Raw genomic sequence first — 26,503 nt, 5'->3', positions numbered from 1 at the left:
AAAATAAAGCTTTTTTTTTCCATTAGAGAGTAAAACAATATGTATGTTGAGGCAGAATTCTACACTGTTTTATGCCATTATACAGGCAAACTGCTGTGGACAGGACAGCTGTGCTTAGTGTTTTTATCTTGATGTTTGTGTGAATGCTGTGCTTGCAGTGAGGTTGAATCTAGTGCATTGTGTGAAGTTACATGGTACATCCTCATGATCCACTCACATCCATATGCAGTATGAGTCACACTGCACACAAACCAAGAAATCTGTGTGTTTACTGTCCATCACAGTAAAAAAAGTTTAAAAAAATTTAATTTGTGTGACTTTCCGTGACAGTTATGAATGAACGTTTCCCCTACTGCTGAAGTCATAATGTGCCTGTGGTTTTAGTTCAGCATCTTCTCACAACTGTTTTACTCAAATACTCCAGGGTCTGTAGAGATTAAAGCTCATGCTGATTAGCATTACTGACAAGCAGAAAAGCGCAAGTGACATTTGAGCTGAGGGGAGCTCCAAAAATGCCCAATTTGCTTAATCAGACATATAAAACGTACTTAATTGGTAAAGCTAAGATCATTAAAACACAACATATTCTGGCAACGGGAACTCTAGCTTTCTTTCCAGGTACATGAAATGTATAGATCTGATAATGGCCTAAAACTCCAGAAGAAATAACTCCAGCAAACTGGCTGTTTTTTTCTCTCTCTTTTTTTCTTGTTTACATCCAGTTTAACATGCCTACATGGGTCCAAATTAGGCTAAATGTGCAAAAAACTCAAACTGAGCAAGGTCCGCACACTACAAGCATAAGAAATTATTGCAACCCAGACCAGAGTTGGCTCAACAAGTGAGCCACTATAAGAATACAGCTGCCTTGTGTACCTTCAACCAGCCTGATTCACCTGGGTACCTTTATACAATACCAGTCGTTCAGCCGACTCAATCATCCAATCCTCCTTTCAATCCCCACACCTACACATGCTCTTCCATTTAGCAGGGGTAAGGTCCCCCTTTTCTTTTAGGGATCAAGAGGGTTTATCCAGCATTTCAGCTGGGGCCTTGTGACACGTTTAAATGTCTAGATTACTATACTCTTTGGTTTCCAAAAGTGGCATCTAAACTACCGACAAGACTGAAAAAACGGAGGGGTAAGGCCACGTGGAGGATTTTGGATTGGGCCATTGCATGCAAACCCTACTTGAATAAATCCAGATTTGACGGCAGAACTGTGAGACGTGAATAAATGCTGTTGCTCTAATCTAAATTTAAAAAAAAAAAAAAAGATAAACAAAACAAAAAAAGAATGAAAGATCCATCCAATCACCACACATCTCATTCCCACGTTCCTGGATAGCTACAGTTTGTGTTCACTCTTCCCTGCTTTGCATGGAGTAGCCAGCTGGGCTGTTCCTTGAACGCACCTCCCCTTCCTGAGTGGCTTTTCCACTTTTGCAGCAACACTAAAAGGCAGCGACTGTAAAGAGTTTGATCAGCATCAACCCAGTCAGGACCCTCACTGCACACAGGAGCCACGCTGGATTACATCAGGTGTGAGGATCAAAACAGCCATCAACTTGTGTGTGAAAGTGGAGCAGAGAGTGGGACAGTTACCAGCACCGTTCCCTGAGGACCTATTTCCCCAGCAGGGCGGGGGTTGGGTGTGTTTTTTTTTAAGGGTTACCACTCATTTGCACCACACACATCCTCCTCAGCAGCATCCTGAGTGGGTTTTCTAGTCATTTCCAGTGTGCGCGAGCAACAGGTTGAGCAGCACTGTGAAGGCGAGTGAAGCCTAACATGCCGAGCAAAAGCCAGTATCTGCGCCCCCGACTCTGCACGCTGCAGAAGGGGGACAACGGCTACGGCTTCCACCTCCACGGGGAGAAGGGCAAGACGGGACAATTCATCCGGCTAGTGGAACCCGACAGCCCGGCCGAGTCCTCGGGGCTCCGCTCCGGAGACCGACTGGTGTTCGTCAACGGGGAGGACGTGGAGAGCGAGAGCCACCAGCAGGTCGTGTCCCGGATACGCGCCACCGCGGGCTCGCTGGAGCTCATAGTGGTGGACCCGGAGACGGAGCAGCTGCTGAAGAAACACAACTTGAAGTGCCTGAAAGAGTATGTCTCCGAGGGTCTCCCATTACCCTTTGACGACGAGGAGGAGGCAGTGGAAGAGGAGGAAGAGGAGGTGGTAGTGGAGGAGGAGGAGGAGGAGGACGAGAACGAGCAGGCGCACGGGACAGCAAACGGGCATGAGAAGCGGGAGGAGGTGGAGGATGCAGAGGAGGACGTGGTGGTGGTGATGGTGGAGGAGCACGAAGGGACACTCAGGGAGTCCACGCCGGTGCCCGAGAGTAACGGAGAAATCCACGAGCATGTGGAGAAGAAGCTGAGCATCAACTCAGAGAAGGTGAGTTAAAGTAGGTGCAAGTGGAAAGTTTCTGCCTCCAGCTGGACGCTGACGTTTCAGCGCGTTCATTCAATCCTGCTCAGTCCTCTTGCCCTACATTTTTAAGATTTTTTTTGCTGTTCCAACACACCTGATTCCAATGAATGGCTCGTTATTTGACTTGTTGCAGAGCTTGATGACAAGCGGACCCATTCATGAAGAATCAGGTGATGGTGCAGACAAACATCTGAAAACATTGTGAACAAGGGCTCTGCAAGAAAAATAGAGTGATTGACAGACTCTGTCAGGGAATGTTCCTCCAGAGAATAGGTGCTCTGTGTCAGCAGCATGGTTAACATGAGCAGCTGCCCCCGCAGGCTCCTGCAGCAGTGGCTTCCAGGCTGTGGGCAGGGTCAGCTGGCTGGACATTTGCTGTGGGTGTGAGAGGACAAATCAGGTTCAGGCTTGGGGATCATGAAAACAGGCACCCCCTCTGTCAAACTGTTGCTCAGCCTCCTCCTTTAGAATAACTGGTTTCTCATGCCCCCTCTCAAAGAGCAATCAATCGAAAATACGAGGCCTATCGTGGCATCTGATACGTGAAGGTTAATCATTGAATCAGCAGGAAACAGGCCGCAGGTTGAGGCCAAAGCCATCTGCGAGGACAAAGGGAAAAGCCTGTGCCTCCATGTTGCACACTGTAGAAAACAGCTACAACAAATAACTGGCATTGCTAAACCCTCCACAACAAACAGCAGGAAATACTTTGGTTTCTTTTTTTTTTTTATCTCCACAAAATGAATCCCACTAAGTGATTTATTTATTTTATTATTATTGTTGTTCATTCTTTTAGCTTTGTCTGTGGAACATTGTGGTCATATTATACTATTATTTTGTCTGTGAATTTACTCAAAGCACTGGAGGAGATGAGGGTCCCTCCAGTCTGGAACATCTGTCCCCCTCGCTGTGGCGTGTTTACCCCCGAGGCTGTTTCTGTCTGTGTCTGACACTCATCCCCAGCACATGATGGGAGGAAGGCTCGTACAATGCGCAGCCGGCAGCTCTCACAAAAAAGCAGGAGAGTAACCAGCTGAGCTTCTTTTGTTTGATTCGATACCGGCTGGACCACAAAACAAGGTTTCCCACTTTGCCATGCTGTCCTGGAGCTGATAAGAGATCAGCAGGCTCAAATTGGGTGTGATAGGCAAATATGGTGTGGAAGATGTGGACATGTTTAGATATTTTGAATGCGATATGTACCCTGGGATATATGTGATTATATGTTCTGAGAATCCATAGTGTTCAAAACTCTGAGATTCCAAGAAAGCTCTGAGTTTGGAGGGTTTAACGCAACCATTCATCTTGATTAAATAGACTCTAAAAGTAGAGGCCTCAACGCTTCCTCGCATCCATCTTTTCTCATAACGCCAGTGTAATGAAAGCTTTGGCATTTCCAATACAGGCAAGTCAGTTTAGAATCATGTTCCTGCTATTTTAAGGGATTTCGTTTCTTTTTTTTTTTCTTTCTCACAGCTATTATGAAAATAGCAGCAGCCCACACTTGCTTCTGCTCAGCACTCACGCACTGCAGGGTTGTGTTGTTTGTCCTAGGAATATACAGCAATTGTTCCTATGTTTGCTCGCTATACTCTCCACAGATGGCCTAATGGTGCCGTGGCAGTTCAGCTCACGCGGGCACCAAGGGAGTGGAGTCGAGACAAACAACGGCATTAAAACAGGACACGTTCAGTGCTTGCATTTTCTGTTTCATTCGGCAACTTCTCTGAGTTAAACATGCGAAGCAAGAGATCCATGGGAAAAATCATCCTGAGTAATGAACCCAGTTGGGATTTTTTTTCCCCCAAGATGAGGAAGTAACTTAAAGAGAGAAGATACAGCAGAGCATACAGGAGTGTAAATTGGACTCAGGGGATGATTTTAGCTGTGTCTCTGTGCTGCAGTCAGAGAAACCTCAGGTTGTTTCTTTGTTTTTTTCTGCTTCCACTCCACTGTTTCTGGAATTTTCTTCCTACATCCTGTCCGGCATTCCTGTGCCCGAGCCCTGTCACCCAGCCAATGACACGCACACAAACCCCTCGGACAGCCCAACCACACTTATAGACAGCGCACAGATTTGGTTTAGCAGTCGCACTGACGTCCGCTCTCCACTTGTCAGGCTTCACCTTTAAAGAGACACAAAAGAGGGTACGAATGGCGACGCCCTCTCCGGAAACTGAGGAGCCCTGCTCACGGTTTCCATGGTTACGTTGAAGGCACGTGTGTGTCTCTTTGCAGTCCATGTGGAGCGAGTATATGTGTGAGGATGAAGGTAGGCGAAGGTGGGAAAGCGCAAGGGAGGTGCGAAAAATGGATGAGCAGTGATTAAGGTCAAAACATTCAGCGCTCCCCGGGAGACGAATAAAAACCCAGTGTCGTCACTGTGGCGCAAAACACGCACAAAAGAAACACTTCATCGGTTCCAAAGGTCGTTGTTTTGTTTACCGGGCAGTAAAAGTTTTACCTTGCAGTTGTGTGCTGAAGTGTGCCGAGGATGCTCATTACCTCTGAGCTCAGAACACCCTCCCATTACCGAAAAGGTGCCGTGCGACATGCGGAATGGAATTCAAAGCAGAACACCGTTGCTTCCAGATAATTTTAACTCCCTTTCTTTCAAATTAGAAACAGAAGAAACAAGTGACCTATTAGATGTTTGAACATTAGTTTAGAATTTATTTTTCAGCAACGTGTTTTAAAAGAGAAAATAAAACTTTGGACAATGTGAATCAAACTGTCAAATTCCTTTGGAGAATCGTGGATGCTTTGACCTCTGGGCTGAAGAGCGCTGCACACAGTTAAAAAAAACAAGCGTCCCAGATGGTGTGAGGGAGTATTAGTGACCACGGTTCAGGTAACCTACTCACCTGCAAACAAGAGGAAGCCATTATCCAGTCAAATATAGAACTGCAATCATTTTCAGATCATTGTGTCCCAGATTTTTTGGAAATGAAGTTGAACGACACCTGTGGGAAGAGGTTTGTGCTGATGTGTGCCTTTTGCATGTTTTTTGGTGGTGAAATAAAAATGAAATGAAAAGAAAAAAAATTGGAGCAAAACAAGAAGTCGGTTAGTGTTGAATCAACAGGAATTTGATGATTGGTTAACTCGGTGAGTAGCTTTTGTCAGCACAAATACCAAATGATTGTTAAAAAAAGTTGGGTTTTTTCCGTTTTTTTTTTTTTAAAGAACCAAAGTCCTCTTTTGATTTGTTTAGAAGTGTCTCTGCTTCACAGGGCAGAAAGAGAGGGTTGAGAAAGTCTTGGGAATCTTCCTTCCTCACTCCTGGCAGCTCCCATAAGCCTGTCGTTAAACACTAATTACAGGTTGGGAGGAGAGCACGTGTCAAATAAAATTAAGATGAGCTCTAGATGAGTATAAACTCTCAGTCAGTGCGTGCTGTAAGCCACCAACCTCGAATGACGCTCCAACGCATGGAAAGCACATATTGCAGAAGGCTAAAGTGAGCCGTGAAGCAGACTTTATGACAAAGCACCCGGTGTTTGCCGCCTCTCTCCTGTAATCTGCACGTTTCTATAAACGCTGCTTATTAAAGAGCTCCAAACCTCCGCTGTATCCCCACACACCCTTGACTTTTTACACTCGCTTTACATAGAAAGCTGGATAGAGTGGCATGTTTTCACTAAACAAATCATCCTCACGCTGTCGCGTGGGAGGATTCTGTCTATATTTTTAGACGCACCACTGTGTGCGCCCTCACTTGTATGGGCCGGTCAAGTTAAGCATGCGTTTTTATCAGCAAAGACTTTGAAGGCTTACTTCCTTGTTATGGGAGTTTGCATGCTTCTCGTGTTTGTTGGAACTTCACATTCGTGTGACACATCTGATGTGATGTCAAGAAGTCGCTTGCGGATAAGACTCTGTTAATAGAACAGATGTCAGCTTGCGGTGATTATTTGCATTAGAGGCAGAAATGGCCACACCTACAGTAACTATTCCAGCCAGGATGGTCAGGAGAGGCTCGGCCTGTGTGCTCAGACCTCAGGACGTTTGTGCTGGTTTCCTGTCATTGTTGTCGATGGAGGATTCTCCCACCTCCTTTGTTTTGATCCCTATCTAACCCATCTTCCCAGGATAGACCCAGCAGCTCGAACCAGGATAATAAACTAAGGTTTCGGTGATGGGGAATCAGTTTGGCTGTTTGTTTTGTTGTTGTTGTTGGGGTTTTTTTGTGTGCCAATAAATCAGCTTCTATAGCAACACAAGCTTTATTGGACACTTGGTTAAATAGCGTGTTGTTCCAGCAGCAGATTCTCAGTTGTGGTTCAAAGTAAACCGTATGTCCATCTGATGGTTTACTGTGTTTGTCAATCTGGTAATTATCAAAGCCGCTGTGACAAAGCTTGGTATTATTCATGTCTGGTTTTGGAAATGAAGTGCATGTCATTGTTTATGCCCGACGGGATTAGATCCATGATTCATTCCGGACGGCTGTGCAAAGTCTCGCTTGTCATACGCTTGGATGTGCATTGAAATCTATTTGTTTAGTGTGGGTGTTTTCACATTAATGCGTGTGCATATCTTGGTGTGGCTGTGTTTGTGCTTCCATGTGTGCGTGAGTACGTTTGGGAGTTGTCTGCCGCTCTGATGTAAAAGGCTAGAAGAACTCGCATTGAAATGGTTTTACATGAAAAGTTCAATTCTAAGTTGAAATAACTCACGAGAATGATGTTTGACAGCAAACAATAAAAGGTTTATTTGAAGATCCAAAATATCTAGTATTGCAGTTCTATGAATAGTGTTTAAAGGCACATGCAGTGCAACATGTGTGGAGTTGGTTCGTTATGAAACGCCACCAGAACTGACGTCTGAAACACTTTGCGCACACTTTGCTGCTTTTATGTAGAGCGGCTGATGTGTGCCAAATGGGGGGGGGGGATCAGAGGGGAACTCGGAGGATAATATTATCAAGTAAGATCAGTATCAGCAATGTTTTGCAAGACACTCACGCACAACTCATTACAATATTTGCCAAAGAAATAGGTGAGGAGGACATAAAAGCACTGAAAACACAGACCGACATTTTGAAGGGAGCATCACAAAAGCAATACGTGCCAACATGTTTGAAGCATCATAGAGTTTTAGTCTTTTTAACATTTTTAGGATATCATTTTTATTTTTTTGCAAACAGCAAAGGGATGAGAGGAAATGAGAGGAGGAAGAGAGTCTGAAGCTGGCCTTCAACCGGGGAAGCTGTCGTGGTCAGTGCTTTTAACCCTTAGGACCCCGAGACGAGTCTCCAAAAGCGTTCTTTGTATCAGCACATGCACTCGTGAACCTTTGTTTAAATGTCAAACAGTCGTAAACGGCTGGGAGGCGCACCAGTTTAAATGTCCGCTCTAAAGGATGGATCCAGTCGTGTTGCCGGAGAACAGTGCTCTGTTGTATCGATCAGGGTTTGTGATCAATAATTCATGTCGAGAGCGTATCTTGATAGTTTCTCAGAGCGATTTCCATTGCCCCCCTCAACTGAAACCTTTATGACACTTGTTCAAACAACAGGGCCACTGTCCCCTCAGCCGAGGTCTCTGTGGCCCAGTCCAGGGCCACAACCTGAACCCTCAGTGCATGGGTGTGTGGGGTTGCTGGTGATCGGGTCTCACGGGATACTGGATGGAGACTCCACAATGCCGCATTCCATGTCCCCCTCTTTATTTTGTCAAAGGTTCACCACCCCAGCCGGACAATGAGCCGGAGCGCCACCGCGCCCTGCCGGGGGTGGAGTGGGAAATGAGTCGCTGCTCACCCTGAAATAGATCAACGCCCCCTCCCCTACTGTCTAACGACCTTCCCACCAAGAACGAGTAAATTATACCAGTCTTACACTGGAGTTTGTGTAGAATTATCTTTTTTTTTGTCTAGAATTCCCATATTTCTGTTGTAGGCTCCCACAAACCGTTCTATTTAAGTTCACATCCATGTTTGCTCAGATTTCTATGATTCAATTAGGAAATTTGGGGAATTTGATTAAAGTTTCTGATGTTTGACCAGTGAATCTGACCGCTGGAGCTCCTAAGATTATCTATACGCAACAAGCCTAGATGAACTTTACTTGGAAATTAATAAAATTGCGCGGAGGTAATGAAAAATAAAAAAAAAGCTGTCTTTTTCTGTGTTTTTTTTTGTTAAACAAAATGTTGATGAAGCAAGATTTCGTGCTTTTGACAACCAACATGCCAGTCTTCCGCTGTTTTGCACGAGTGAGCAAGAGCTAGTCACGTAAACCGGGTTAAGACTGACTTGAGCACAAAACCAGATCAAACACCACGAGAGTCTAGATGTGAAGATGTGTGATGAGCCTTTTACAAGTCTTCGATGTCTTTGGTCTTCCACAAAACAAGAACAACTTGGCTTCAGTCTCAATGACGCGTGGATATGAACACTAACATAAATGAGGTAATAAATGAGCACATTTCCTTTATGATAAACCTGACGGCCTTTGTATGACCAATGTTGGTGCAGTTGAGCTGAGAGCACATTTTGCCCACAGCTCAGGGAACTGGAATTTTAAACTGCTTCATGTGACTAGTCCTTGCTCACCCAGCCAGAACAAACTGAAGATTGACATGTTTTCAATGATGACATCAGGCTTTGCTTCATCAATATTTAGTGAAAACTGAAGCAGGTCTGTATCTTAGCCAGATTCAGCTGTTGCTGTTGCTTCCAGTTCTCAGCCCAAATAAAACCTGAGCAAATGAAGCCATTTGCTCACCAAATATGAGCTAATGCCAGCACACAGTTGAGTGCACCAACGCCTGGCCTCCTCCGGCTCGCATCTCGTTGTTAGATTAGGCCACAAATGTAGTGAAGGGTGAAGGGTGTGACCAAGTCATGTACTCACTTCTTCTTTTTTCTTCTTCTTTGCTTTCCTTTCTTTTTCATAATGAGTTCATAACTTATTCCCACATTGATTCATGCAGTTTTTTTTTCTGTAGATGAGAGAGGAACTTGGGTTTTGTTGGACTCATTCAGCGTTCAGGCCTACAAGGGGGGAGAGTCAAGAACAGGAAGACTGGCTGAGGAGATAAAAGTTGTTGACTTTTTGGCTTATGAGAGGATGAAACTGTCAGGTAGCACTGGGCTGATCTTATGCAATCGCTATTTTAAAAATGAAGACTGAGCAGCTAGCTCTGCCTCTTTGCTAATCAAGTCCGCTCCATTTGGTCTTATCAGAGTTAGTGCCCCTGCTGTGATGAGTGACATTACTTTTTAATCTCCAGACCTTTCCCCTAAAGAGTCTATTGTAATAAGAACCCTGCAGAACCTTACTTTGTTGTCTTTTGAAGAGCCAGCTTGTCCCATCCTCAAATAGAAGGGGGGACAGTAGGGTGCTTTGTTCCCCCTTTTGTTGCTTTGCAGCTGGTTCAATGGTCCAGCTTGAAATCCAACACCCCTGTACTACCCAAGAGAGTGGTGTGCTCTCCACACTCAACAGCACAGAACCTGTGCTTTATTGACTCTGACCTTGAGGCTGTTAATCTGCATCAGCTACACATGACAATCACGAGGAGCGAGAGGCCGATAGTTTGCCATGTCACTGAGTAACCACGGCCTGACTTTAGTGGTTATTGGTTAAGCTGATCAAAGAGGCAGAACTGAAGGGAGAGGTGCTGTCTCGCATGAAAACGACAGGGGGGCCGTCGTGGGGGGGTGAATAGAGTGATGTAGGGAGATGAAAGAGAGACTACATTAGATGACATATCTGCGCTCAGAGCTCAGCTGAGTGTGACAGGTTGCTGAGGATTTGCAGAACTTGTGAGTTCTGTGCATGCCATCAGCGGCTGTTTGGATAAAGAAGGAGATCATTGTGGTGATATAGGAAATGTTAGCACGTCACCTTTTTATTTGTTTGTGTATTCACTTATTTTTTTCCTTGTCACATGCTGATGTTACTCGGTCCAGAACAAGAACCTGAAGCAGCGCAAGCATGTCAAAAGCCTGCGGTAACGGATGTCCTTCATGTGTGTTCTCCTTCATTACGGCCTTTAGTTCCACGTCAAACCGCCGGCCAAGTGTTACAGAACATCTGAAGTGACTGGCAGGTTGAGTGGCAGAGCTGCAGCCTCTGGCGTCTCTCCCACGCACAGATTGCTTCATCCATGCCAGACTGAACGGCTCGCATCTCCACTCTCCTCTGCTGGACAGTGTCAGCCGGAAAAGCTGGCTAAATCATAGGGTAATAAATATGATGGATAGTTATTATAATTGTGGTGGATGTTGCATTTGTAAGATTCCCATTTGGCAATCTGGCTTGTCACTATCCTGGTAGGATATCCAAAGCAAAAATTGTTGTTGAAATATAATCCAATTGAATCACTACGGTGACTAATAAGACTTTGTATGGTAATATCGGTTGGGTGGCCAACTACTTTTGTCCAGACTGAACTATTTATCCAACTATCAGATGGATTTTCATTAAATTCCCTCAGTTTTTAACTGTAACGATCCACTGACTTCAATTCGTGAGGTGAACATTTTAGTTTGTCAAGCCCTTGATGACATAACACACCACAAAAAGGGAAATGCTCCCAGCCTCAGCTATGTTTTGTGTTAGTAAGCAAATGCTGACATGCTACATGTATATCGAGGTCCTTCTCACAATGAAAATACAATACAAACAATAAAATGTGCATATACGGATTCATAGACACAACATTTTTCACACATATGCACACAACACATTGGCTATAATTTCAAACTGTAAAAGAAGAGGACACAGATGAAGAATCAGCAACTTAATCAATAATTAAGGGCCAAATATATCATCACCAAAAAATGATGAACTGAAGTGTGAAATGTTAAAAAAAAAAAAAAAAGCGTGGGCGCTCCTGTGTTCCTTAAATTTATATGACGCACAATCTTAGCACAGCCGAGGGTTTTATGTTCTCCTGCTCTAGATTATTACCCTATGGTGTTTATGTGTTGTGCATTTTCTCTGCATTCCAACTAACAAAACTGATCAGGTTAGCTACTTGCTGTAGTACAAATAGATAATGACTCATGATGTGATATGAGGATTGCGACCTGTTCAGACACTTTGGAACATAACTTTCTGTCCGACTCATTTCATGAAGCACAAAATAGACAAAACATTTAGAGCAACAGACAAGTTGATTCTTATAGCAGCTGCTTGGTCAGAGGCCAGAGATCTGAACTTTGTCTCAGTGTCTCATCTCCTGGTTATCAGAGCTTCCTGAGGAAAGCAAGGCACAGGTTTTAAACAGGGTCACATCACCCTGTAAACCTGAGGACTGTAAACAGCGCATCTTTGAGACACAGTGCAGGACACCATGCTGCGAGACACCGAGTGTCAGATGTAGTGGTTTTCTTGTGTGTTACCTTAAAATGTGTGTGGAATAATAAAGCAGGACGTTAATTAGCTGGTTGCGGTTGGTTTTCTGTGAAGTGGAGATAAACTCTTTCCTGAAAGAAGGTATATCTGGGCGAAAAGCTCTGAGAAAAGTTGATGCCGTGGATATTTCTTTTGTCTGTGGAAACAAATGTTATGCAACTCTGCTCTGTAGCTACAGGACAAAACAGTTTTTGCTTTATTTGGACTGCCCAGTGTTTCTTAACTTTGTACCCACCCAAGCCAGTGGTGGTAATGCTTTAGTAATAGCAGCTGCTGTAGGTTTGACCAATCAGACCTTCTTTTTTTTTTTTACCAGAAACGGTGCCACAGTTTTTCTTGCTTGAAATCACAATAAAAAGTCATGACGCACTCTCTTGTCTCACAGCAGTGTGCACAAGTTTGGTGTTTTTGCGCATTTACTTGTTTGTGTATTAGTTTGTCGTCCGTTTTAGGAAGTTGAGCCAACACAGTGGGAAGCATATTGAGGGAAGATGTGTCAACAGTTCCTGTGCTTCACTTCCCTCCTCAAAAGGAAAGTTTGTGTCATCGAGAGTGTGTGTTCATCTGAGAACTTTTTTTTTTTTTCTATGAGAGCCCCGAGGAACATTTCTGACGACAGAAAATGATAGCATGTGACTTCGAAACGGATAGTGACAGAAATGTTGATAATAGGGATTTGAGGGTGTTTGAACTCAAGATGTTGACACAAAAAGGGAGCTTATTTTTGCGAATTCTGAAAAATCCCTTCAAAGATTAAAAGCTTTAAATGGGTGAGATGATGTTGCACTATCATGTTTTACAGAGGGAAACTCAGGATTGCAGCAGCCCATTTGTAGGCAAAATCTGAGGAAGCATCATAAGTAGATGAATTAATCTGTTTTCCCTTTACATACAATTTCACATGCTTTAGGGTCTGGGAAGCACTTTAAAACAAATAAAATGTCAGAGTGAGTATATTAATGTTCCTGAAGCAAGCTAACCTCCGGGCCAAAATGGAGACAGCTTGAAACAAATGCTTAGTTCAGTGTACATAATTGTGTGTCACTGCACAGATAAGACAGTCCAGTATATCACTGTTTGAGTCCAGCTGATTGTATGTCGGATGACTGTGGTTTCTGAGATTACTTTTCATTCCGTTCCAAAAATGTTCTTTCCGATACGTCCAGTCTAACCTTGATCATCAGATTTTCTCTTGAACATCAGCATTCATTGTGTTTCACTCTCAGTTTGTTGTTGTTGTAAGTAAGTACGAGCAGAAATACAATCATTCTTAGAGACATGTTTGGCAAGTGCTGCATCTTGGATTGCCCTCCTGGTTATGTGTGTTCAGCAGATTCCACAGATTTCAGACCCTCGTGGAGATTCTTTGGCCCTCCACTCCTCTCTGACACAAACCCTTCTCTGTTGCCTCTGCCAGGGCCTCTCGCACCCCGTCTCCCTGCCCAGGGACGCCTAACGTCAGCCGGGCAGCCAGAAAGTGTCAGAAAGTCCAGTGCCAAGCCAAGGTGTCTTCATGACACTCAGTACAGCTCCATCTGCCTTTGTGGTTTCAAAACTGGGCATGTGGTAAATCATTGAGTGAACCTTGCTGTTATAGGCTGAGTTACTCTTGTATTTTGTTGTGTCAAAAGAATTACATCTATGCATAGCATCAGCCTTCGGGCAGATAATGCTTAACTGCTTTAAACAGAACAGCTAAAAGTGCTCTCTTAGCTAATTTCAAACCATCAAAGTATAATAAAAGGTAGCCTCCTTTTTTTTGTTGTTTTGCTGCATCTTTAAAGTTTAAAGGACTCATAAAGGAAGGTTTTACTGGAGAAGATAAAGTGCGAGCTTAAAAAAAAAAAAAAACAGCATTTTTTTTGTATAATCACTTAACAGAGTGACGAAACTACTCCTATCAGGACTACATTGTTCAACTGATTACGTGTTCAGTGCTACAGGTCAACAGGTTCTTGAGACGGACAAAGATGGTCGGCCTGCATCCCAGATGAGAATTGATTACAAAACTGCCTTTAGAGCTTGATCCGACAGTTTTGCTAAAGTTAAGCTTCTCTTTCTTGATACACAAATGCCTTGTGAGAGGAGGAATATTTAATTCATTGTTCACTCACATTTAAACTCAATTGGCAGGAGATAAAGTCAAACCTCCAGTGTAAGAGTGATTGGTCTCTCCAATATTGGAGCTGTTATTCCTGTTCCTCTTTTGTTGCTCAGGGCCTGTGTAACGAAAACATGTTAATCTTAAAGTATGAAGAAGATAAAATGGGATTATTTCCCTGTTTTTCCTAAAGTTTGTTTGGAAGCCAATCCAAACAAACTTTAGGAACCTTATCTTATCTTTGGTTTGAAAATACCGAACCCCATATCAACCTTTAGGTCTGTGCACCTTGCAGCCTTTGCTTCCCGTCTCATCTGTCAGAGCTTACGAGCTTTGTAACCATTAGTTTCTCTCACTGTAACGTGCATAAAATTGAGCAAAATGAACACAGTTTCTCAGTGAATTAGTTTAACATGATGAGATTTTCGCTGTCATATGAATTGAATGAATTTGCGAACGCTTAGAGAGTGTTTACAGCTCCTAAAGCAGACATTTAAGAGCAGAGGGAGGTCACAACCCTCTGTATATGATAAAAACACGAGCACTGGCAGTTTTGTCTGTCACGGCACATGATTTCTAAGAAATTAAGTTCCCAGTTTTGCAGTCATGAGTTTAGAAAGCTTCCTTTAAAAGATTTCCCTAACTATTTGCACGTTATTTAATAAGATCATCTAAAATGTTTCAAATGTATCTTCCTCTTAACATGTCCATCTGTTGAACCTGCATATAAGACCAAAGGTAAATTCTCTGTTTCAGCTGCTTTCCGCAGAGGGAAATGGAGCAGTTCACTTTTGATGGAAGTGGGAGGGGTGTTAGTTTGGCTTAGATAATACAGTGAAGCGACAATCACTCATGGTTCTGTGTGTTATGAGAGAAAATGTTGAGTCAGACTGCCTCAGTTATTTTAATGTCCACAGTTCATTTATGCTTTTAAGTGCTTTTAATCAGTGGGGCTGCTGACAATCATTTCTGTGAAAAGCGAGTCATTCCCACCAGCATATTTATACAGGTACGTCACTGTCTTTGTGTGTTCAGTTGATGGAGGGTGGGAGCACTTAGCTGCTCTGATGTGGAGGAAGCTTCAAGTCAGATTTAGTCACGGTGGCAAAGATCACGCTGACCGAAGGTCTTGCATGTGGCCCCATATTTTTTAAAAATTTTTATAACTCTTTGATGACAAAGCCGTTAAAGCCCCCTTTGGCTAAATAAAGAAACGGCTTCATCCAAACTACGGAAGGGAGGTTCTGGGATCGGGCTTGAGTTTTTTCCTGGATGACAATACAGCTCGAACACTTCCTGCCATCCCAGAGCAGGACTTGATGGGACAGAGTAAGGGGAGGCGGTCAGAGGTCAACGCCCAGCTTCCATTGTCCTTCGTGGAGCCGAGTTGGGCTGCGGCCTACACGGGAACCGGTCCTTTCCTTTAGAGCCCCCACCTACCCCTCCACAAATACTCCACAAACTCTCCCAACAGACCACCAATCCCATGCTTCCAAGACCCCCTTCCTTCCTGTTGAGCATCTGGAGTCACATGGACTCAAATATCAGCTACAGTTTACAGTGATTGTCAAAAACACAGTGCACAACACATCAGCATGCCGCAGCCATCTGCATGTTCAACCTCGGCTTTATATTCATGGTAAACGACTCACAGGAGCTCTCCGTAATCTTTGTTCCTCTTGTTCTTCCTGAGGAGAAACCCATGGTGGAGGTATTTTTGAGCAAGCTGACATTTTACTTTGATCGTGTCCCATTCAGGTTGCTAACATATCTTCTCTCTCCTCCGTGGCCTCTTCCAGGAGGTGTGCACTGAACTGCGGCCACGTCTCTGCGTGATTCAGCGAGGTCATGACGGGTATGGCTTCAACCTGCACAGCGAGCGTTCGCGGCCGGGCCAGTACATCAGAGCTGTGGATGAAGATTCCCCAGCAGAGAGATCAGGCCTGTTGCCCAAGGACAGGATTGTACAGGTACTTTGAAAAAATGAAGGCTGGCGTGCTGTGAGGTCATGCATGACTGTAATTCAATATGGTAGATGAAATGGGACATTATTTAGCATGATTAAGAATTCTTAGTCTGGTAGGATAAAGAGATGTTCTGCTATCCTTAAACAGAGAAGCCGCAATATTCATGAGAAACAAACTATCATTATCCCTGTAGGCATATCCTGATTAGTCTGCAGTACTTCCGCTCCACACAGCCTGGAGTGATTTTCTTTTCTTCTCCCTTTTTTTTTTCTTTTTCTTAAACTTGGATGAAAATAGAAAACAACAGTTAGGTATGTGATCAGGTCTCCCGTGAAATGAGTTTTGGGATAGGAAGCTTTTCACGTTTTATGTTCATGACTTTCATGTGATCCAGTGATTCGTGGTCCAGCTACAAGTCAGGGTGTGATTGAGGATCCTTTTCATGGCTGTAATGCAAAACTCTTTGCCTCTACTGAGGGAGAACCGATCTCCAGTTGTGTTTCAGTGAGGTCTTATGGGTATCGTACTCGGAGCTGAAGCTGTGGTCGAGTCTTTTCCTAAAGTCAACAGTGTGTTAAGGCGGATATGATGTGAACTAACAGGGTCTGTGTGGGGTCCTCAATCCCCCCCTGCTGAAACACCCTCATCCTGGCTTCTTAACAGCTCTGACAAGTGTTTACTGGTCTGCAGAGATGGATTCATTTTTGAACAACATATGTAGAAATTGCAATGTAAAGTGTGGACTGAGAACATGATGAAAGCAGGCAGCAAACAGAAGAAAGCCACAAACTCTGACTCTTTCAGTGTGGTTTTTGTTTAAATGCGGTTGAATCTTAGCAATCTTCTCAAATGAAAGCAAGAAATGGAATTAAAAAAAAGATAACCATGGACTTAAATGACTAAAGAGTCTGTAATAGAGTCTTGAATAGGATTTCCAGTCCCTTTTAGGGCCCCAGACAGCCACACCACCCACTGAGAAGTGGGGGCTTTGTAAGGAGCAGACGGCCATTGTTACTGCTGTTACTGGCCAGGCATCTATTGTCCAGCTTCCTCTGTAGGCCTGGCTTAGACGTGCAGGTCCACCCTATGACCTAAACACACGCACACACAGTCACACACCCTTCGAGACATTTCTCACATGCTTTCCCATGGAGATATCATACCGCTGGACTCAGCTGGTCTCAAGTCAGCCACCGTTTGACGTTTTGAGTTACCGCAACCCAGAGAGTAGAAGAGCCGCTGTCCCAGTGTCACACTAGTGATGAGTTGAGTTTGGTGTAAATATGAGGGACAATAGTTAGTAAAAAGGGCAGAAATTGTTAAAAGAATGCAGATTTCTGTGTGGACACACAGGATTTCCTGCCCGGCAGCCTCCGGCAGACGCAGTGATAATGTTGAGAAAGAAATCCTGAGAGCGCACTTCTTTGTGAGAAAATCCACACAAAAGCTCATAGAAGAAAACAACACAAAGAGATGTTTTCGTTTAATTTTGAAGGACTTCTATTCATGCTGCAAAATCCATCTTCTCTCCTCCTCAGGTGAATAACATGCCGGTGGAGGGGAGGACACATTCAGATGTGGTGGCTGCCATTAGAGCCGGCGGTCATGAGACCCGGCTGCTGGTGGTGGACCCCGACACAGACGTGTTTTTCAAGAGGTGCAGAGTGACCCCCAGCACCGAGCACCTAACTGGTGAGAGAACGATTTCTCCCATCTAAGTGTGGCAGCACAAGCTTCTTGTCAACCTCTCATGATGTTTCATGACAAGTTCATTGTCACTTGCATCTATGGACACGTTACAGACTCTACACAATCTGTCATGCCTCTGATTTTCTCTCACCTCCTTTTATTTGCCTTTTTTCCTCTTACTCACTCCCTCCTTTCTTTCTTTCTTTCCCTGCCAAGGATCATAGACAGAGACACTAAGCCACTTCCTGCCCCACCACCATACTGTTGATGCCCTGCAGAGAAACTTAATCTTTTAGACATAAATACATCAGATCAGACGGATCGGATGGTTGTTTGTAGAGTTTGAAGGATTTAACGTGGGGCTTTTTCAGCCTGGAATTTATTCTAACACTGCAACTTGATCTGCAAAATTATTTATGAATCAGTTATTGGATAGTTTGACAGAACAAGGTCCACATCCGAAGGCCTCATCAGTAGGGATAAGTGGTCAAACTAACATGACTCAATCTGATAGTGAAAACAACAGGGACCTTGTATCAATGTATTTTTGCATCAGACAAAAATCGGTGATGTAACGTCAAACCCGTTTAACCGAAATATGTGATTAAAAGAATGATCAATTTTCCTTCTCGATAATTCTGACTCTCAGTGCTGGTCTCGCTACACCAACAAACACCCCTAGGGGGAGCTCTAGTACAGTCCACGTCCTGGTTTCTATGTCTGAGTGGCAGCTTGCCCACAGTTGAGTAGGATGTCTATGTTCCTGAGTTTGGTGGGGCGTTTGAGTGTCACCCTGCCATAAGAGAGTTGGCATGGCAACAACCAGGAAACAAAAGGATTATGTGCACTCTGCATCAAGGCAGAGATGTTCAAGGCAAGTTAAAACAAGGAAACGCTTGTAGTTTTGTCAGTAAAGATTAGGCCTATAGTGAAAACACTGCATTTACATTCCTATTGCTCAAAAATTGATAGATAATTGGGTCACAAAAATGTCTGCATTCAAGGTTTGGTTTTGAGTATTTTCCTGGAAAAAATTGCTAAAAAAGACTTGATTTTTCAAAACAGTTGCTGTATGAGAAACAAGTCAATCATTGCAGTTTTTAAACTTTTTAAATGTTTTATAGGAGATACTTTAGTTTAGGGGTTCTCAGTTCAAGGGCCATGTCTCTCTTAAAGGGCTCATCTGGATCAGTGTGTTAAAGGAAGAGGAGAAAAGGAGAACAAGACTGAAGCTTCTCAAAACCTTTGAGGGTCAGTGTCTTGACAGCGAACCTTCAAAAGAGCTGAACTGTGACACGAGGTTCCATCTCATCTGTCCAGTGTTTTTAAGGACGAACTTTCCATCTGAAAAACACTAAAATGCAATGTGGTGTGCTTAATTTTCTCCATCTCAGTGGTGAGATCCACTCACCCTTCAGTCCAGGATTAGAAATAATAACTCTACAGGGGAGAGATTCCAGCGAGGTGTTTCCCAGGTAACTGCCTGCTCTTCACATGCTGCCCACTCAGAGGGCACCTGCCTACACTCACTGCTCACATCGACACACTCCGCTGCATCTCTCCAAGCAGCCTTGTAGGCCAGCACCTTTGTTTGGTTTCCAAGGTGCCCACTCTAAGTGGCCTCTCAGCCTGGAACTGAAGCTGTGTTGGGGCTCGAGGAGGCTACTCTCAGAGTTGGGAGGCACAAACACACACTAACACAAAGCGAAGACCTCAGATTAAATCTGAAGGACCAGCTGCTGTCTAAAATAATAGGTTAACATTGGCTTGAAACCCCTCAGGCTGTGCCGAGCATCAGAGGGATGGAAGGTAAGGGTAGCGGTATGATGTCGGTCTTCGGTTAAAGCGTCTCAAATTGGGATTATGCGGCAGCGTCAGTGCAGTTTTATGGCGAAAAAAAAAAGCTACCTGAATGTTCAAAGTTCTGCTGATTCACTGGAAGAGGAGGACCATCTCAGATAAGACGAATAATAGATCATTTGCTCATACCTGTGCTGTGTAATAGAATAGGTGTCAGTGGAATGAAAGGTGAGCTGCAGACTGTTGACAGTTGATTGCAGTGCAGCTCTCTGCTCTGCTGCTGTCAGACTGAGCGACACGACGTACTACTTTTATCGTCCTGACAGACACAGAAACGGCTGTTTTGGAGTCCATTAGTGATTGTTGTGTGGTTTTCTTGTCCGCAGGTCCACTGCCAGTGCCTGTCATCAATGGAGGAATGGAGGAGAAGGTAAGACACACAGACAAAAGATATGTTGCACTGAGACAGACTTGGGAGCTTGAAAATCTGCTTTAGAGCAAAGCCAAGAGTAAGACTTGAACTTGAAAAGATTGTGAGTCTCCGATAGAGGCAACTTCCTCTCCTTCCTGCCAGGGAGGAGACAATAATAGTTCCCCCTCCTGCTTCAAATACTTCTGTTGTGGCACACTACAACCCAACAGGCCAAGGTCGGACAGTATTCGAAAGCAACGCACAGCAAATTTTTTATTTATTTTTCTTCAGGCGTGGGGAGCAGAGAATTGAGATGCTGGTGAAGTGGGTTATAAATCAGAGACGTGCACTGAACTGACTTTCCTGTTATTGTCCGACAATGAAGGTGCTCATTGTTTGGTGTTGTGAACAAAAGCTCCACCCAGCTAGTTCTCCATTACACTTTAATGAATTGAAAGGGTTTGAAAAAAAAAAAATCATTCATGCTGTGGCGGAAAGTTGGGACAAAATGTAATTCTTTCATGCTTGTAAAGTGAAAATCAGAACAGAGTTTGTGAGGCTTTGTCAAAATTTGGACAGTAATTAGGTGAATTACTTGGGAGCACTCAGTGTTTTTTATCTGCAGTAGCAGACTGCAGATAGTCAGTAATCAGAGGGCTCTCAGGATCAGATTGTGAAAAACTGAGGACACAATAAAACCACATTAATACTGCACAGAATCCAAAGTTTTTTGCAAGATAGTGAAATCTATTGCCATAAAACATTAATTGTAAATGATCCTTGCATTTTTAAAGAAGTGCAGTATAAGTTTCAACCCAATCCAGTGAAAAATTAGCAATGAATGAGGCGCAGAAAGGTGAGACGCTGAGATCTGCCGGCCGAAACTTTGTCAAGAAAACCTATGAAATGACTCATTTACCTTACTCATTTGCACCTCATTTACCTTATATGATATTCTCTGCAATAAACTGGCTTTCCAAAAATGAGTATTCTTTTTGATATTCGGGGTTGTATATTCCAGCAAAGTTCAAACTCTGTATTAGTGTCAGAAGTAGTTTTTTTTACATTATTAGAATGCATTTTTAATGCCTCTCATGTCACCAGAGTGTCGTGTTCCCATGTAAATGCACTTGCTTGTAAATTGTTGTTTAGAATTACAGATGAAGACAGATTTTCAGGAACACAAATCAGAAGACACTTCAGTGTTAATGCTGGCAGCCTTGAATTGGGCTTTAGGCCAGATATGCAAAGCGAAGCCTGACCGGCACTTCCCGTTTACTCAGGAACTGTATGTGCAGCAGAGGGGTTACTTGTTCCATGTATTGTTGTGCAACAGGCGCTGAAGAGCTGAGAGGGAGGGGTTGGAGAGGGAGGTCAGGGAGAAGTCGGCTGTCAGGTGAAAGACGTGCTTTTTTTTGGATTAAAAAACTGCAGACAGGTTTTACAGGCTTCTGATCACTGAGCCGGAGACGTTTCATGTTAATGCCGAATGTGGTGCTGGACGAAGTTATTCTGGCAGAAAGAAAGAAGTGTCTCTATCAAAAGAATTCTTGTTTGACGTCTATGGTAAACCTCCTATACTGATTCTTCAATATTTTACTCCTTTTTTAAGCCCACACATTTACTAAATACTTCTGAGGTCACTGCACCTGTGGCTATTTTATCATTAAGTTACAAAACACAACAAAAAATGGAGCTTAGAACCCTCTATTAGTCCCAGTTTTTAATGTTAAGTCCTAGAAACTTATCTTTATTCATATCCATAGTCTTTTCCTTGAAATGTTTGAAAGATGGGTATGAGAGAAGTGCACTAAGCCACAATAGAAAACAGAACACCTCAAATCCAAGACTGCCCCCAAGTGGTGAAATCTGGTGCTTGAAGAGGCTTTGAAAGCTTCCCAGTTTCTTAACTGAAGCTTTGATGGTATTCGATACATGTGTTTGTCATTGTAAGGAAGGGATACTGATGAGTGTTTGTGTTCACAGGTGAATGGCAAAGTGGCCAAAGAGGCAGAGAGAGACTCTAAGCTGTCAGTCAGTCCTTCACCATCCAACGCTTCATCCAACACCTCACTCACAACCCCGACAGCGAGCACACCGCCCGAGGTACATGGCGGAGAAGAGTCGATGTCATTACCTGATCTGAAAAAAAAGGGTTCTCGTTGAAAACGTGGTGAATTATTTGCTCTGTTTTGTTTTCTTATTCAGGGTTTGATCACAGACACCATCCCGGCGCTCAGCCTCAGCCTGCAGCAGGTCAAAGAGCTCGCCCACAGGAAGCGCTCCAACAAACGAGCACCACCCATGGACTGGACCAAGAAAAATGAGCTCTTCAGCAATCTATAGGGCACCTCACGCCAACTAACACACACACACACACACATACCGATTTTTATGATCAGGATTCTTTCCTAGAGACATCACAAAGAGTTTTTGTCTCTAAATCGTTATTATTATTATTATTATTATTATTATGACGTAAAAAGACACCAGACAAACTTAAAGCTGTTGTGTAAGATATAGTATTCCTCTTATTATTAATCCTCATGTTATTTTATCCCAAAAATTATACTGATTATACTGTTTATGTATAATGTGCTACTAACCACAGAGATGCATATGCCAATGCAAGGTGACTGGACTACGTTGAAATTGTGTGCATGCGTTAGTTTTAAGTGGGCATGGATTCCGTTTGTATGTGAGTGCTTCTGTGTGACCGTGTCTGACCCTGGCTGTCCGTGCTGCATTTGGTGCCTGTTGAAACCTGAAAAAGGAGCTGACCGTCGCGCTGAATTCAGTGGCCCGCCCTCAGTTAAAACACAGCGAACAGAACAGCTTAAAAGCAGCCTGACAATCAGTTGGTTTACCTTTTTTAGTTTTTGTGTCTGAGCGAGGATTGATTTGAATTCTCTTTCGTGCCCCCCCCCATTACATTTATTTGAGCAGTTTTACTCTCATATCTGTATAGATATGTTGTTTGAGCCTTACTTTGTCCTATTTTGAAAATGATTCCAGAATAAGGTAAATATTGTAACATTTTCCTGAAATCTGTTTTTTGACATGAACCTCTTGAAAGAGTCACTGGCTTTAAACTGGAAATAACTATATTTTAAAGTGCATCCTCGTATCATGTCTATTTTTTACACTTTCGACTTAAATTCCACTGATACCATTCGTGGGAAATATAGTGTATTACGAATTGCTTACGTTACCCTTATTAGCCATAACTTTGACTGGCTTCTCAGTTAATAAGTTTTAGCACTCTGAATTTTTTATTGCTCCAAAAGATATGATGATCTTATGTTTCGATCGATGTTTTGAAAACTGTCTTTTTGGATTGTGTTCATCACAGGGAACGCCTCAGTAGGTTGTCGGCATCATACGTGTGCCGGGAAAAGTAAAAGTGATTTTAAAAGTGAACGATTGAATTAAGAGAAAAAAGGTTTTGTAGTTTGTGTAAGCGAGGAGCAATTTCCATTCTGTGATGTGTCAGTCATCCTGACTTTATCCTGTCATCCGAGAATAAATAAAGTATTCTCCAATGAAGCTGGTGCGTTTGCTTGTGTGTTACAGAAACTTTAGACGAGAGGCCTTCAGTGCTGCTTGCAAATTTCTCAAACTTAACAACTTTCTATATTTCTGCAAAAATACAAGCTAAAACATCAGATTTTCAAAGCTTTACATTTCAGGTCTTATCTTGCATACCTATTGAAGCACTTGTACACCACAAGCCACATTCATCCGTTCAGACACACTCACACATAACTTCTTACACTTCTTACGCTCACACACCAACCATACCCCATCATCAGCTATGTGGGGTTCAGTTTCTTGCCGATGGGCGTTTCGACACTTTGAATCACCAGCTGTGATTCTGTGACAGGACACTGACTTACAATATTAACTGAAATATTAACTTGCTTTGTTCAGAAAAGCTACACAATTCCCACTTAGTAGTTCCCACATTGTGTTCAATACTGCGGGATCAAATGAAAAGATGCAACATAATTTACTGACGTGCAAGAGTTGAATTTGAGACAATTTTGTTGGGCAACTAGACATCGGTGCATCACGTCTGTGGAGCAGTGACATGCTTGAAGGAAGGAGTCTAGATGCTGGAAGTGGGTGAGCAGAGATAGAAGGTGGCAGATACTTCTGATGAGGCTCCTCTGGTATCAGGAAGAGGTGGTGATGGGAAAGAGATAGGTCGTGCGAATGTCAGCCTGAAGGGGAAACGACGGAGCAGATGACATTTATAAAGAACGGCAATCAGACTGACTGGCTCCAAAAAGTTGCAGGCAAGAAGGCTGTTGGATCAGAGTTGTGAAAACAGAATTTGGAATGAGGTGAGTTTGACAGCGTGAGAAATTATAAGAAATGACAGGTGACAAATCAGAAGTGACAAACTAGATGGATAAAAGGCTCATACACCAGAAAATAAGGGGGAAATTGGGGGGGTCTTCCTTATAGGATTTAAGTAAAAGCTTCATTTATACACAACGTCCAGCTGAACACTTGATTGACCAGTCATGTGTAACTGTCGTAATGTGTTCATCAGTTCCCTCTGTTAGCCCTAAGACTGTGTCTTATTTACCACACAACTCAGGACAGCAGTGTCATCTGTGCTGATCTTCCAGCACGTTGCTGTATTTTCAGCAAACGTCTCTCATTAATAGCCTCGGCATATCCGTTCCTCCACTCTCCTTCCAGCAATGCCATCATTATCTCAAATCACTGTCACACCCTGTGCTCCCCAGTGTTCATCTCTGGGGAAATTTTATTCTAATTGGACTTTATGACACTGAGGTGCATTAGGGGTGAAATTAGGTAAAATGGTTACTGTCAGAGGAGAATTCTAGTATTGCGGATATAGCTTCTATAATAGCTTATTATGATCAAGTTAGCAAAGAAAGCAGCAGCAGTGCCATTATGACGATAACTGCAAGAATATGGTTACAAATCATTGGAAAAACTTAAGAAAGAGAGACATTGAATATAAAATAGATTTTTTTGTTTGGAGTTAAGGCAAGGCACTGATATGTGGCTTTATACAAGATAAGAGCTGTGGTCATCTCTTTAACTAACTTATAGCAAAGTCACAGCTGGTCAAGCTTGGATCATTTAGCCCACCAAAGGTGATGGCCAAGTCACAAAGTTGAAGCTTTGAAATGATAGCTGACAAACCAGTGGGTGATGTCATGATGACTACATCCACGTTTTAAATGTGGGCTGGTATTGTGCTTTTCTTATTTGTTGAAAGGCGACACAACACACCTGAGAGCAGACATTGCATTTTCCCCCTTTATGCATAGAACACGGAAGTTGAAGATTATGTAACTGATGATGTAACTCCCCTTTTCAAAGATACATAAATGCTGCATACAGTACAAGTGACATTGTACTGATCTTTGCATCAGCTCCTTTTATTGCACACCCGAATCTCCTGTTGTACTGCTCCTTGTTTAGTTGCCTTGTGGGTAGAGTAGGCACCTTGTTGTAAAGAAGAAGAAAGCATGCAAAAATTCTTTCTCTTGTTCTCAGGAGCCTTTTACTAAACGTGTGGAGTTCACATGTGAAAATAGACAACTTGAGTCATATAGAAAAAAATTATATAACATTTCTGAGTTGGAATAATGCAAAAGATTGTTGTTTGTTTAAAGATTGCACAGTTTAAAGCTATGGGTTTGCTAGATCCGATCAACTGTGGGAAACAGTTTCTGCTGTTGTGTTGTGCTGAGAAGGATGAGACGTGCTAAAAAAATCTAATCTTTGTGTTCACACTGCATAATCAGCTAAATGACGTGAGATAGCATACATACATTTTTCATACTGTTTTTTTTACAGCTGTCATGTAAATGCTTTGACCCCTCCGTCGACTCCATATTAATCGATTTCTCAGAACATCTCAATGCATAATAATAATAACACAACTGCTTATTTAACACATCAGCAGTAAGAACATGAAGAAGATGGAGGATGGTGACACGGATGATTAAGATGATGAAGGGCAGGTGTGGGTCGTGCGCTGGACCCTCACAGCTTAGGCACAAACATCGCTGGTTGCTGGGCAACAGTGTCCACTGTGGGGGTCCTTGTAAGGACTGGAGCTAGGGTGAGACAAGGGGTCGACACAACTCCACCTTCAAACTCCACCGCATGCTAAAAATAGGCCCAGGGTGTGTGCATGCGTGTCGAGCCACAGCGAGGAAAATCACGGACAAAAACAAAGCTACATGGGATATGTGATATCAACTGTATGGAGGGAGACGGAGGTGAAGGTTTGGGATGGTAATGCAAGCCAGTGAGTGAGGGCAAAGTCTGACGCAGGAGCCAAGCAGTGCGTGTGGCTGCTGTAATTCAAGCTTTTTCATGTCTGTCTTCTCTGAGAAATCCTTATCCATTTCTGCCTTATTTCCCTCATGCACACACGTGCACACTCCTTTTATAAAGATACCCAAGGACAATCCTCCCTATTAATAGGAAGTGTTGTCAACTGGCTCTGGAGAAATGGGACCTTCTGGTCAGCTAACTATTTTTGCAGTTCTTTGTACTCATGACCCCTCACACTGTCAATTGCAACTAATTTCCAGACTATTAAGAGCAATAAAACAGGTTTCCTGAATGCTGCGGACACATACTTGCACATAAGATTTCAACATGATTATAGGTCAAATCATTGTGAATTAAATGAAATATTTAAACACAGAGTATTCGTTTCTATTCCA

The 26,503-nt window shown here is 43.1% G+C and overlaps 1 protein-coding gene across 1 annotated transcript; it reads left to right on the top strand.

Moving 5' to 3' along the window:
* The first annotated feature begins 1,404 nt into the window (after positions 1-1,404).
* On the top strand, positions 1,405-23,324 carry nherf1b (NHERF family PDZ scaffold protein 1b). The gene is made up of 6 exons (XM_072368638.1): positions 1,405-2,403; positions 15,710-15,880; positions 17,416-17,569; positions 19,753-19,796; positions 21,765-21,884; positions 21,987-23,324. Exons 1-6 carry the CDS (start codon positions 1,792-1,794, stop codon positions 22,122-22,124), a joined length of 1,239 nt encoding a protein of 412 aa, XP_072224739.1. The 5' UTR covers positions 1,405-1,791; the 3' UTR covers positions 22,125-23,324.
* The last annotated feature ends 3,179 nt before the right edge of the window (positions 23,325-26,503 follow it).

This window comes from Leuresthes tenuis, unplaced genomic scaffold (genome assembly GCF_036924035.1).
Source record: "Leuresthes tenuis unplaced genomic scaffold, fLeuTen1.0.hap1 SCAF_17, whole genome shotgun sequence".
Taxonomy (NCBI): Eukaryota; Metazoa; Chordata; class Actinopteri; order Atheriniformes; family Atherinopsidae; genus Leuresthes; species Leuresthes tenuis.
The sequence above is the reverse complement of the archived record's forward strand: the minus strand, read 5'-3'. Positions and strand labels throughout refer to the sequence as shown.

Excerpts from the sequence above, each read along its gene's own strand:
- nherf1b (XM_072368638.1), top strand. The coding sequence starts at position 1,792 with ATGCCGAGCAAAAGCCAGTATCTGCGCCCCCGACTCTGCACGCTGCAG. Across the intron at positions 19,797-21,764 it reads ATGGAGGAATGGAGGAGAAG|GTGAATGGCAAAGTGGCCAA; the intron begins GTAAGACACACA and ends TTGTGTTCACAG. Across the intron at positions 21,885-21,986 it reads CAGCGAGCACACCGCCCGAG|GGTTTGATCACAGACACCAT; the intron begins GTACATGGCGGA and ends TTTCTTATTCAG.